The 12425-nt window shown below is 42.9% G+C and overlaps 2 protein-coding genes across 2 annotated transcripts in view; one reads left to right on the forward strand and one right to left on the reverse strand.

The window, feature by feature from the left end:
* The window catches only part of tmem255b (transmembrane protein 255B), a 15362-nt gene extending 9342 nt beyond the window's left edge, over positions 1 to 6020 (forward strand). Inside the window, exons 4-9 of the mRNA XM_013908481.1 lie at positions 2275 to 2364; positions 3269 to 3349; positions 4160 to 4245; positions 4865 to 5024; positions 5298 to 5441; positions 5747 to 6020. Of these exons, the coding sequence (XP_013763935.1) occupies positions 2275 to 2364; positions 3269 to 3349; positions 4160 to 4245; positions 4865 to 5024; positions 5298 to 5441; positions 5747 to 5992 (807 nt within the window). The 3' untranslated portion in view covers positions 5993 to 6020. The remainder of the gene's footprint in view (positions 1 to 2274; positions 2365 to 3268; positions 3350 to 4159; positions 4246 to 4864; positions 5025 to 5297; positions 5442 to 5746) is intronic.
* Positions 6021 to 7830: 1810 nt separating this feature from the next.
* Positions 7831 to 12425, reverse strand: part of gas6 (growth arrest-specific 6) — a 21089-nt gene continuing 16494 nt past the window's right edge. Inside the window, exons 8-15 of the mRNA XM_005724194.2 lie at positions 11776 to 11897; positions 11461 to 11579; positions 11143 to 11332; positions 10878 to 11042; positions 10621 to 10789; positions 10384 to 10523; positions 10095 to 10296; positions 7831 to 9775 (exon numbers count right to left, since the gene is read on the reverse strand). Coding sequence (XP_005724251.1) covers positions 9624 to 9775; positions 10095 to 10296; positions 10384 to 10523; positions 10621 to 10789; positions 10878 to 11042; positions 11143 to 11332; positions 11461 to 11579; positions 11776 to 11897 — 1259 coding nt within the window. The 3' untranslated portion in view covers positions 7831 to 9623. The remainder of the gene's footprint in view (positions 9776 to 10094; positions 10297 to 10383; positions 10524 to 10620; positions 10790 to 10877; positions 11043 to 11142; positions 11333 to 11460; positions 11580 to 11775; positions 11898 to 12425) is intronic.

Genomic DNA, 12425 nt, shown 5'->3' on the forward strand with positions numbered 1-12425 from the left:
GATATTAATGAGTTTTTTGGGTTCATTGAGAACATGGTTGTTGTTCAATAATAAAATTATTCCTCAAAAATACAACTTGCCTAATAATGCTGCACTCCCTGTAGATCAGCTCTTCCCAAACATTGTGTAAATGAACGACCATTAGAGAAAAGGCTCAACGTTCTGAGCACTATCAGAATAAATCTTACAGAGGTGCTTGACGCGCCTTTGACTGTTTTCATGTAGAATTTTAAAAAAAAAACTGCTTTAAAATGTAGCAGATTAAATTCAGAGATACGGTAATGAAGTAAATTACTTCACACTTTACAGTTGCATGTCAGTAAAAGGATTCGACTGAATTACTTTCCCGTCTTTTTAATGTTTCTTCCCCAAAGCGGCTCCTGAGAGTAGAAAACCATCTACAGTATGCCGCGTGTCTTTAATCTTTTACACTATTTGATTTTTCAGTATCAGGGGAGGTTTGGGTGGCATGGATATTTTATGCGCTGGCAGCTGGTGCTAAGGTAATGTGAAGTAATGCAGTTGTCAGGCTCTATTGTCTCTGCCGTTGGCCTCATCTCCCACTTGCAGCCCATAAAAGCGGAGCCATTTAAACCGCTAATGAAGCAGAGAGTCTGGACCAGTGGCAGATAAAACCCACCCAGAAAAGCTTATATTCTCAGCCTGCCTCTTATTTCACTTTGCTCAGGAAAAGCTCAGAATTAATATGCCTTCGTATCCATTTTCCCCCAAATAAACGGGACAGTGTAATCATCCGCAAACCTGTTTTGCTAAAAGAGTTTGATGATTTATGGAAAAGAAAGAACACAAAACAACATCCTGTTTTAATACCTGGAGCTGATTGTTGTGACCATCTCGATCTACAGGGTCCAAGTTACAGACCCCATACTTGTTTCTGTGGTTGTGAAAGGTAACGGTTCCTCCTCTAACGATTCCTTCATTTAGATCCAGCCTCAGTTTTCAGCTCATAAATCTGCTGCGATTGTGATCAGCTAACCTCTGGATCAGCTTGCACGTTCATCCCAATGAATGCTGTCTCAGCAGCTTTAAAGCTAACGCTAGCATGTTCACCCTGAACTGGGTGAACAAAGAAATGGCCGTTTTTATAGAAGTGGTCCCCCCACCAACTGTTTCCATTTTCTTCTGTCATTTTCTAAATGCAAATTCAATCATTTTCAAACTAACAGACAAGCTAGCAAAGGTCCCCTTTTACATAGTCTTTAGACATGTTTTTACTAGCAGCCTGTCATAAAAACACACAGTTTGTTCTGATTTCCTTAAACTGAATCTATAAAAAAAAATGTTCACAGGCATAAATAGTATTTTTGTGCCAACAAGATGACTTCTAAAGTGCGACTAACCAAAAACTGAACAACTGGAAGACAAAAGACGGCGATCATAACAACTTCCAGCTTGTTAGAACTGCACAAACTATATTTTATATTCATTTATATACTGTTTTTCCATCTATGTCTGTACTTGTTGCCCTCTGTAAAACAGTAAGCCACTGATGCCAGATTATAATAAGCTACATAAATATTTTTATTTTTTTCTTGCTCTTTGGTCTCAAACTACAACTACCAGAGAGAGAGAGAAACTGTGTTTCTGTGCAGGAGGTTCAGTCCTGGAGGAGCGATTGAACAGACAGTAACCAATGCTCGATGATAAAGTTTATGATCAGACATCTGTGATCAGCCAGCTGGGTCTGCTGGGCTGTGTGCGTGTGTGATATTAGAAAATGATTTTATCTAACAGAAGAAGCCTTATAGGAGACCCACGTGTGCGCTGCATTGTTCAGTTTGTCTGAGAAGTACAAATTTGAGTTTAGGATTCGGCTTTGTTTTCTGATGGTTAATTAGGGGAAGCATTATGTCAATTTGATGTCCTCACAAAGATGTGAAGACGAATATGTGTGTGTGTCTGCGTGTGTGGGAGAATTGCACTGACCTTGCTCTGTCCTGCGTGTTGCTTCTTCGCCTGTAAATCAGCCACAAAGCTCCTCTGTGCTGGCAGAGCGAGAGTCTCTACATTGCCTTTATTGCCCTGCAGTCAATCAGCAGACATGCCAAGCTTAAATATGTGTGTGTGTCTGTGTGTTGAGTTTATAAAATCTTGTTTTTGCTTTTATTTAGATATACATGCATGCAAATAACACAAAAACACAAGCTGCACCTGCTCTGATAGTTTTGTTTTTGACTTACTTCTTACTTCTTTTTTACTAAATCGTGTCTCGTGACTCTCCTCTGTGCTTTCCTCCCTTCGCTTCTCTTTAAGCTGGTATCCTCGATAATCTTCATCAGTGTCGGAGTCATCGTTGCCTGCTTCTGTGCCATCGTCGATGGGATAATTGCTTCAGACTTTATTGTAAGTATCACTTCTATTTGACATAAACTCAAGCAGGCATCCTCACAGACGGGGTTTAACCACACATGCTGAGATCAAAAGGTCAGATCAAGAAACGTGTGGGTGCAAGGTAGACCAACTAATCTCACCCTGCAGCGAGCTGCTGTGCAACATGAAAAGCTGTCAAACTTTCAGGATACCAGGCCTGATTAAATTCTTTGTGTCACAGAAACTTTGATGACAACAATAAATCAGCTGGGATGTGATCACCAAACACTCTCACAGGTTAAATCAGAGTGTAGAGTTTAGCTTGTGTGCATTTTGGTAGCACTTCACAACTAAAGGTGTAATTTCAATGTATTTTATTTGAAATTACATTGTAATTATATTTGCCTACACCTGTTTAAAGGTAGAAACACTAGAATAACAGAGTAACCAGTCAGGTTTTTATAGGAAACAAAGAAGTAACTACATAGAACTACATTAAATAGAAATGTTCTTCCTCACCAACTGTGATCATCCTAATTACATTTTAATTTCAATTAAAACACATTTAAATTCCATTCATTTACAGGGGAATTATCCCCTTTTATAAAGTATTTCTCGCAGTTATTTGTGTAAGGAGCCTCTACTTCCTAATGAGAGTTTCAAAGCTGGACCCCGTCCCCGTTATCGATCCCCGGGTGCTTATCAGACCTCTGCAGATATATTCATTTTGTGATCTCATGACTGTAAAAGTCACATTTATTGCACAGTCAAGCTCTGGACAGTAAGAATGATTTTATTAGCCTTCACGTTGCATAAAGTTCAGTAAGGGTTTTATTGAACGAGGTGGGTTTTGTGCGCCGGGTAGACCGGACGGTGCGCTGCAGCAGGGTTGCGGAGGATGTGATCAGGATGGATGTGTAACGGCTCTCTTTTTCAGGACATTACGCGTATGCAGAAGGGCATGTGTGACTTTCACCCCAGTGGATCTGGCTACGCCTACGACAGCTACTACACTGAGGTGATTCTGATATATGTGTAAACCCTGTGCCCCTCTTTCTGTCAGTGTGAAGAAGTTTAAATACACATTTAATAAAGTGTCGTCTCAAGAGTGCGCCTCAGTTTTTCTACATGAGAAATAAACGCTGCTGTAGGCAATGAAGGAAATCTCCCAGCACAGCTCTCTGAGCTTAAAAAACACAAATAAATGTGTAAAAAATGTTTTCATAGCTCTTATTTACTTGATTTTTTTATTTACTTTACTGTGTACACGTGGTGAAATTCCTATAGCAGATAGTGAAAAAACAGCATTTATCTGTAATTCAAATGCTTATCTATTACTACATGACTTTGATGTAGTATGAATGGAAGTGGGGGAGGTCTTCCTCAGTAGGACAAACTTATAAAAATACAATTAAAAATGTACGCCTACTTTCACATTTTCCAATAGTGACCAGATTAAAGTCTTTGCTGGGCCTGTTCTGAGCCCCCCAGCCTTATGTTTGACACCTCTGCTTTAAAGAATATACCACAGTACTGATTGTGTGCTCTGACAAACCTTTTAATGCTCAGTTTAAACTTTTGCAAAGGGTGCTGTGACACCTAGTGGTCAAATGATGTTACTACACAGATTTACTGGCTCACTGAAAGCAACAGCTTTCCGTCTCCCTCTGCAAATCAAATAAAAAGAACGTAGATGCTGTGGAAGCAATATGTTGACAACTTTGTGTGTGTGTGTTTGGTTATTGGTCCATGCAGTTCTTGTTTATCTGGTTTCTGCATCTGCATCTAACCCATCTCTCTCTAATTTATCCACTCTCTGGAGCTGCAGGTGATGTGCCACTCTTTTGAGAAGTCATGCAAGCTGAAAGTGAGGAGCAACACCTGCTACTGTTGCTACCTGTATAACTGCGAGAGGTGAGACAAACTCAAACTGCAGGTCTGCAGGCCATAACACAACACAGGTTTGTGTTAATTAACCATTTCTCTCCAGTTTAGTTTCAGAGGAGCTTTTCTGCAGGTCATGTTAGAATACCGGCCAACCACTTTTTTTCTGTTTTCCAGTTATGAGCTTATAGTCTTCTAATAATAACATAGAGGCCAGAGAGCAGCAGGAAAATAGCATCCCAGACATGAGAAAGAGCTCAGAGAAACTGCTGCTGCTGCTGCAAAAAAAACCCTGGAAATTTCAGCTCTTTCTTGTATGACAGCCAGCTCTTAAATCTTGGATATTTTAGCCTAACACACACACACACACACACACACACAAGAGAAAGCGCTTTCAAAACATTCTCCCTGTGCCTTTGACCGCGTTACCACTCAGTCATAAGCCGATAAAAGGCTGTCTGGAAATAATAAAGCAAGAAAAAGTGATGGATGGTGTAGGAGACTCTTTGTTTTCTTGCCATCCTGGAAGATTTGGGATAAAACAGTCTGGGATGTAAAATGGAAACTACAATAAGAGCCATAAAGCAGAACTTAAATAAGTTACACCTGCGATTTTCCTGCCATGTCACAACTTGTCCTTATCTTCCAGCCTGTACTCCTCACACTACTACGAGTTCACCGGGGTCAGCGGCTGCTGGGATGTGGTCCAGCTGTACCGCCTGATGTGGACCTCGGTGGTGCTCAACGTGATCGGCTTGTTCCTGGGCATCATCACCGCCGCCATCCTCGGCGCGTACAAGGATATCGTGGTGAGGAGTCCAAGAGGATTTAACTCACTCTGCCCCCACTCCCTCCCAAAAAAACAGAAACCCAAAACTTTGAATTCAGAGAGTTTAGAAGCAGTCACATGCTATGATTGGCTACATGCTTATTTGGTTAAATAAACGCATCAACTTTGAGCAGTTTAAACTTCCTGATGTGTTCCTGCATCTGTGTAAATGTGTGTTAACCGGTTATTTTAACAGCAGCTTGTTTTTAGTGATCTCTTTACATAAAGCATGTTTTACCCTTTCCTCCAGCAGAAGCCTGCTCCTCAGATCGCTCCCAGCCCAACGCCAGCACCTCACATCCTGTACAACCCGACCCAGCACATGCTCACCTACCCCAACTTCTGTCCGTCTGGGCAGGCTCTGCCCGCCTACCCCAACTACCCAGTATCCATGCAGGTAGGAGCTGAGGCCAAAACTAAGAGTGAAATACAGGGAGATGCACTCGCTACTGAGTGTACATTCCTGCCTACTAGCACTCTAGTATCAAAACAGCTGGTGATGGAAGTGAACTAATGCCTGTTACACATGAGCTGAAAGCACAGCTGTAGCTCATAACAGAGTCGCAGCAGATGTTTTGCACTGGTTACGTATTTCTGATCGATGGCTCAGGACTGATCTTTGCTGATATTTGATATCTCTTTGGCTGAACTTCCACATGCCTTTGCAGCCAACCACTTCCTGTTTCTCCTCCTCTCCCACAGCATAACACCAACCACCAGGCACCTGCTACTCCCCAGATGCTCCCTCCTGGGGGAGGCCCTGTCTCCTCCCCCTCCTCCTGCCTGTCTGAGGAGAACCAGAGCCAGCTGCCCTCTCAGGTTCTCCCCCAGCCACAGCCTCAGGGAGCCACCCAGGACCCAGGAGGCTACATGCTGACCCCCAACGCTCCGGTGCTCTATGCATCCTCCTACAGCGCCTTTGAGAAACCTCCACCTTACGCCTGCTGAGACTTTAGACAAATATGGAGAGCGTGCTGCAAACACCTTCACCTGGTCAGACTGACTGTAGCACAAAACATTTCAGAGACAGAGATTTCAATGATTTCAATGCTGCGTTTCACGTGTGTCTAATAGGTTTCAAGTGAAGTCAGACAGAGATTTATGGTTATGTAGTGTTTAATATGTAGACATGAGTCCTTTTAATATGTAGCCATCAAAGGAAACTTGCTTATTCACTCAGTACCACACAGCTCTGAAGCTCTGCACGGCAGCAAAAAGACCAGAAATGAGGGAAAAGTACCAGCACCTCTGAATCTGCTCGATTATTAACAAGTTTTCTCTTAAAAAAGACAAAAATTGTGAAGTGAAAGTGAATAAGCAAAATTTCTCAAGATGTCAAAGATTCTTTTAAGCCTAAGGCTGGCCTTTGGAGGGCTTCAAACGGAGTTTAAATACTGACTGTGGTCTGGTTTCTGTTCTAAGTTGCAAGTCGTCCTGCGTATCGTCTCATTATACTGTACAGTTCAAAGGGCTTTCCTGAGAGTAAATTATGTTCATGTAGCTGTTATTTAATTATGTTTGCGTGATTCATTTAATGTGCACTTTACAGTCGATATGACCTCTGAGTTAGTGATCGATGCATGGGACTGCTGGACCTGTAAGAAATGCATAGTAAGGGCTTTAAATTGAAAAAAACTTCACCTTTGAAGGAGTTCAACACTGACAAAAATACGTTTATTTGCTGTAATATCTGAGGCAGAGAGTCTGAAAACGGGTCTTCAAAGACTTTGTGTAATGTCTGTCCTCCACTTTTCAAACAAATCCAGGCAAACGGGTTTCAGGTTTTCCTGTTTTGGCCTTCACTCTTCGGAAAAGCAAATAAGTTTATTTTTTCCAAAATGTTGAACTTTTTTTCAGTGCTTCTGTTAGGTTTTTTTCCACCTCAAAGGCAGACCGTGTAACTTCATAGTCTCATCATCTTGTTACATTCATAAGCAATAAAGCACAGCTCTGCATAACCCAGTGTGCTGCGCTGTAGTTCTGCTTTTTTCAGTGATATATTTGCTTGTAGTGACTGCTGTTATTAAACTGTAGAGTGAACCTACTCTGGTCATTTCAATGAAAACCTTTACATCTTCAGCTCTGTTACCTCCACCTCCTCTTTTTTCCCCCCAGTGTCACTGTCTACAAACCAGACATCATAGCAGGCCTCACATAATTCAGTGATCAAAAAGTCCACTGCCCTCTACACATCTTCATTACCTCCACAGGTATGTCATCTGGACCATCTTCCACTCTTCGTAGGTGCCCTGCCTTCATCCTCACTAATCATCTGCACTTTCTGATTCACTAACCTCCATCCATCCACTCTTTTCTTCATTCATGAGCTCCTTTAAAGTACTACTTCCACTGCGTTCACTTGTTAGTACATTATATATAAGCACCAATCCATTTACTATACTGCAAATGGTCTCTGGGAGAAAATTAATTACATTAAAAGCAGCCTACTTTGACAGTAACTGAAACATACAGCAGTTTAACAATTTTAAAAATAGTCCAATGGCAAAGCCACTGTAAAGTAGGGCAAAACAATCACATGTGGCTCTAGAATCACAGGTTTGAGACCCCTGATGCAGCCCCTCAGGTTATCCTCTGTCTAAAAGAATGTTTTAGCTCTTCTCTTTTCAAGGTCACCCTGCCTCTAAGGCGGAGGTTCCGTATTAAAGCATAATATTGAGCTCCATCACAGCTTAAGCTATGCCGCAACAGTCGAGAGCATCGGAAACAGAAGCACAAGGTGCACGGATGTGTTTTTGTTTTTCAAAACACAACTTCACTCAGTGACTTTCATACAGCTGCTTTTATTTTATTTTAATTTTTTTTTTTTTTAAATAGGATTTTCACTGCTGAGGGAAGTTAAAACTCAAAAAAGGCAGACTTCTCTCAGCATCATACACATACTGGCAGTTAAGGTGAAAAATAAAAACTAGAAGTTCAAGATACATCACATATGATTAAAAAATAAAATAAGACATTAACAAGTCAAGCTCTATATTCTGGCATTCATCCATCAGAAAACTAGAAAATGATACCTTACACAGGGATGTAAAATAACACTGGAGCCCTTTAGGCATTCGCTCTTCTGACATTCTTTGTTGTTACTGTGTTTTGATTCGCTGAGCACCAATAAATCAAATTAAAAACTGAGTCTCTAAAGCTTGATGCTACTTTGATCCCTGGGTATTGCTCTCACAGTCTCCCAGTTCCACCATGATTTGTCGCTGAAACCTTTTTTTTTTCTTTTTTTTAAGAAGCAGATGAAGTTGAGAGACTCTGATCTTTCTTTGAACTTTGGACCATAAATGTGCCTCAAAGGGGGGTTTTAAGGTAGTGTTTGCTCTGTCTTCTATAAAGCATTGTACAGTCACATTATTTACATATTCAGTATATTACAGCGCCCTCTTTTCCTTTCTCAGTAGCTTGTGTGGTGCGATCAATGCAGTGCTCTCTCTTCCTTGTGGAGAAGGCCCCTTCCTGTCTCCCTGTGCTTCTGTGTCTAATCTACTGTCCTCGGGTTGGTATATGGCAGGCTTTAACTGTGACTGGGTGATTTTTGGGAAAAGAAGGGACCTTTTTGTGATGAACATGAGTGTGAGTCTGTTCTTTAAAAGAGAAAATCCTCAGGGGCACACAATGCAAAGCGTCGGTTAGTTTGCTGGGTTGCAGTGCTGCACCTTTGGGAACTGATTCACCTGTTTAGAGGGAAGCTGTCGACAAGTGTGGGTTGGTTTGTTCTTTTGTAGGCACACGGTTGATTTTCGAAGTTGCAGGCAGATATGGAGTGCTCCTCCAATCGAGAGCAGGGGGGGGGGGAAATTCAAGAAGGCAGTCCATTTATACCTGCAACGATGTGCAATATTTTCTACAGAACGCAAAGTTCATACCGCCTCGCTGTGGCAAAGGGGGGTGGGGGGGGGGGGTGTTAAGGGCAAATGGGATTTATTAATTGAAGATCTGAGCACCTGTTCACACCTTTTCTCTGAGTGAAGTAGCTGATGTAGGACTGTCTTTCTGGTCCCTGTGTTTTTAATTCTTACATTTTCATTTAATTGGAGATTCTATATTAGCACTCGATTAATTCAAGCTTTGTGAACGTGGACCTTAAGTGAGCTGGATGTAAGCAACACGAGCACAGACTAGTCGTTGCTTACAAACCTCCAGTTAGATCTGCGTTTAAGCACAGGATACCAGGTGTAGAAGGCTGACCACCGGACCAAACCCGTAGCATTGATTTTGGATTAGACCCTGCGTGTTCTTGTGAGTTTACGAGGCTTTAAAACACAGCCAGTTTTCAGGCAATGCTGTGCAGCTATTATTCCCTTTGTACAGGGAGTGTTACTCACTGGCAGAAGAACTAACTTGCTGGGTCATAACACTGAGACTGCTGTGAAAATCCCTGCCACTGCTTCTAGGCAGCAGTGTCATCACAGGATAAGGCCAGGGAGGGAGAGGATGGAGGGGAAGGGGTGATCTTGGGCTCAAGCCACACTGTGACATATTCCAATTAAAAACATTTTCCCATCACCCCCTTGTCTCAATGAACTGCTTATGGATCGGTTTTGGCAGATTCAAGCGCTGTTCACTGGTGGGAGTCCAGCAGGGGGCAGGAGTGCGACCGGATGTCGTTATGTTTGTGGATGGCCCGGTCCAGGTCCAGAGGCTGTCCGTTAACACTGACCTCCATGCAGCCGCTGTAGGGTGTCGACACCAGCGTGGACACCAGAGGAACATCTGCGGGTGGAAATCACAAGAAGTGTCCAAATAACATTATTCACTTTGTTCAACGTGTCAGTGAAAACATTCATCCATCTGTTGTCATGTGGGACGTTTTGTGTGTTTTTTTTTTTAATTAATGCATTACAAAAAATCTTATGTTGTTCTTTCAGCTTTGAGAACTGTGCAAGATTCTAGCTGCCGGGGATGTTTTCCAGCCTGAACCCAGCAGTCATGCAGACAATAACAGAAGCTGATACTCTTCAATAGAGGTAGGAAGTACTTTAAAAACTTTATGGAAAACTTTTCTGTTCTGTGTAAGTGTGTATGTGCTCACCAGGGAGGCCTCCTATGAATGTAGTAGACTGTGACAGGAGGCCGGTGGGAACTTCAGCATCTTCACTTCGTCCAGAATGGCCGTCGACCAGCAGAAGGGTCTGGTTACCAGAGACTGTCACCTGGATTTCATGACTCATACCATCACAGAAGGGTGCAGGAGAGCTGGCAATGACGGCATTACCTACAGACACCAGAACAAACTAAAGACACACAGGAAGTCAGTTTGCATATCAAATATACAGAAAGTGGTTTTGAACACGTGCACAGTGCGGGATGCATTTACTCACATCTCGCCACTCATCGGTTACAGGGTTATAATCAGCCAGAGCGATGGAGAGAGGCACTCTGTCCTGGTGAACCAGTGCAAAAAGCACCCCGATAGCAGTGGTTGGATTCAGGGTCAAGCGGACGCTCAGGTTCTGTGATTCTGAAGAGAAGAGGAGGGCAGGGGGATGAAGATGACCACATGTGCTTACAATGAATACAAAGAGTTGTTCAAGCTATGAACACAAACACGCATGTACCATAGGTGATGTTGAAGAGAGCAAAGCCTGTGCCGGGGTAATATGCCCCCGGATCCTCACTGCTGAAACACTGCATGTTATCATTAGACCTGATGGTTTCTTGTATGGAGGTGTCTTCACCCGTTAGCCAGCGCCACTCCTTCATACAACCGTCAAGACGAGGGTTCACCTGAGGAACGAATGAAGTCACAACAGTTAGGAAATCTGTGAAAGTCTCTTTGTGGTGTATACATTAAAAAAAAAACAAAAACACACACCTTATTGACCAGGCTGTCCTCTTTGAAAGGCACTCCCCCCACAGTGAGGTTGAGCTCGTGCATCCCCTTTTTCAGTGTGAACAGGTCCCCGTTTACCGCAATCTTCATCACTGCTTCCCTGTCAATCTTAATCACTAGGCTCCGCCCCTGCTCCTCCACCGAGATCTGGTTAAAACCGGACATTTAACAAGCTTTTAATAAGCTAATGAAGACCGTGTATACAGCGTAGTATTATTTGTTTTGATCCTCAGCACAAGAGTCAGACCTTCCTCCACTGGCCATCGCTGACAATAGGTCCACTGCTGGTGACCCTGCTGACGCCGCCATATTTCAGCTGCAGCTCCAGCTTCCCCTGGTTCATCGCCAGCACGATCCAGGAGCTGTTTAGGTGACCTCCAGCAAAGAAGATCACTCCCTCGTGATCGTAGGTGCGGAAGTCAAACTCTGCTGAAAAGCTGAAAAGAGAATTAGGAAACAGCAATGAAGATGGTCTTTGTCCAATGGTAACTAAGATGAAAATGCCTCCAAGACAAGACAGCTGTTGCTGATGAACACGTTGAAAAATCCAACAGAAATTTCTCACCCTGTGTGAACCCTGCGGCGAAAACGCAGCCGCACCACTGGAACACCGCTGAACATGCGTCCCAGGTAAAGAGAGCGGGGGTTCCTCTTCAGGGCCGGTGTTGTGCAGGGAGTTATAGGCTGGAGGAGAGAACAGACACAAAGCCAGCGTGGAGATAAAGTCATGAGAATCATGCACATATACAAGATGGCACTTGAAATTGTACTTTTTAAAACCATGATGGGATGGTAGAGGCAAGAAAAATAGCACGTGGTCCAACAGACATAGCTTTTAATCATCATTTAACAACAGCGGCAGCTGGTTTTTGTATTTCACCTTACAGCTCCGAAGGTCCTGCGCCAGCTTCATACCCTGGCGTCCATCGCAGAAGCAGTGGAAACTCCCCTGAGTGTTCAAACACTCCTCTTCACAGACACCTGTCTCACACTCATCCACATCTGACAAGCGACAGAAGGTTGGAGAAATTAAAGGGCGTGAGAGCTCAGAGTGACGACTGGGACATGAGAGAATTACAGAGAAGAAGAGAGTTCATAAATTTATCAAAGTCACATCAGCAGAGGGATTAGTCAAAACATGACCCCACAAGGATCAACAAAACATCAAATCCAGGAATGCAGGGGGGGAAAAGAAGAAAAAACATATCAGGGAATGCAAACAACACTTGAGTTAAGTGGCCTTTGACGCTGACTGGATGGTATCGCCATACTTTATATATAACCTTACATGGCCATGAGCAGGCTATGATAAGCAGTAATTCTCTAAGGAGGGACAATGAGGTTATGAAAAGTCTGGTTTGAAGTGGAGATTAGAACTTGGGCACACGAGTAATTCAAAGCTTCGGTTTAAATCCGCAGATTCTTTTCCATGTTGATTCAACACATATGATTTGGTGGCTAAGTTATCACACATATTGTGGAATAAAAAATTGGAAGATCAGATTTGTGTGTGTGTGTGTGTGTGTGTGT

Source organism: Pundamilia nyererei, unplaced genomic scaffold, assembly GCF_000239375.1.
Source record: "Pundamilia nyererei isolate P.nyererei 1_Seehausen unplaced genomic scaffold, PunNye1.0 scaffold00011, whole genome shotgun sequence".
In the NCBI taxonomy this organism is placed as follows: domain Eukaryota; kingdom Metazoa; phylum Chordata; class Actinopteri; order Cichliformes; family Cichlidae; genus Pundamilia; species Pundamilia nyererei.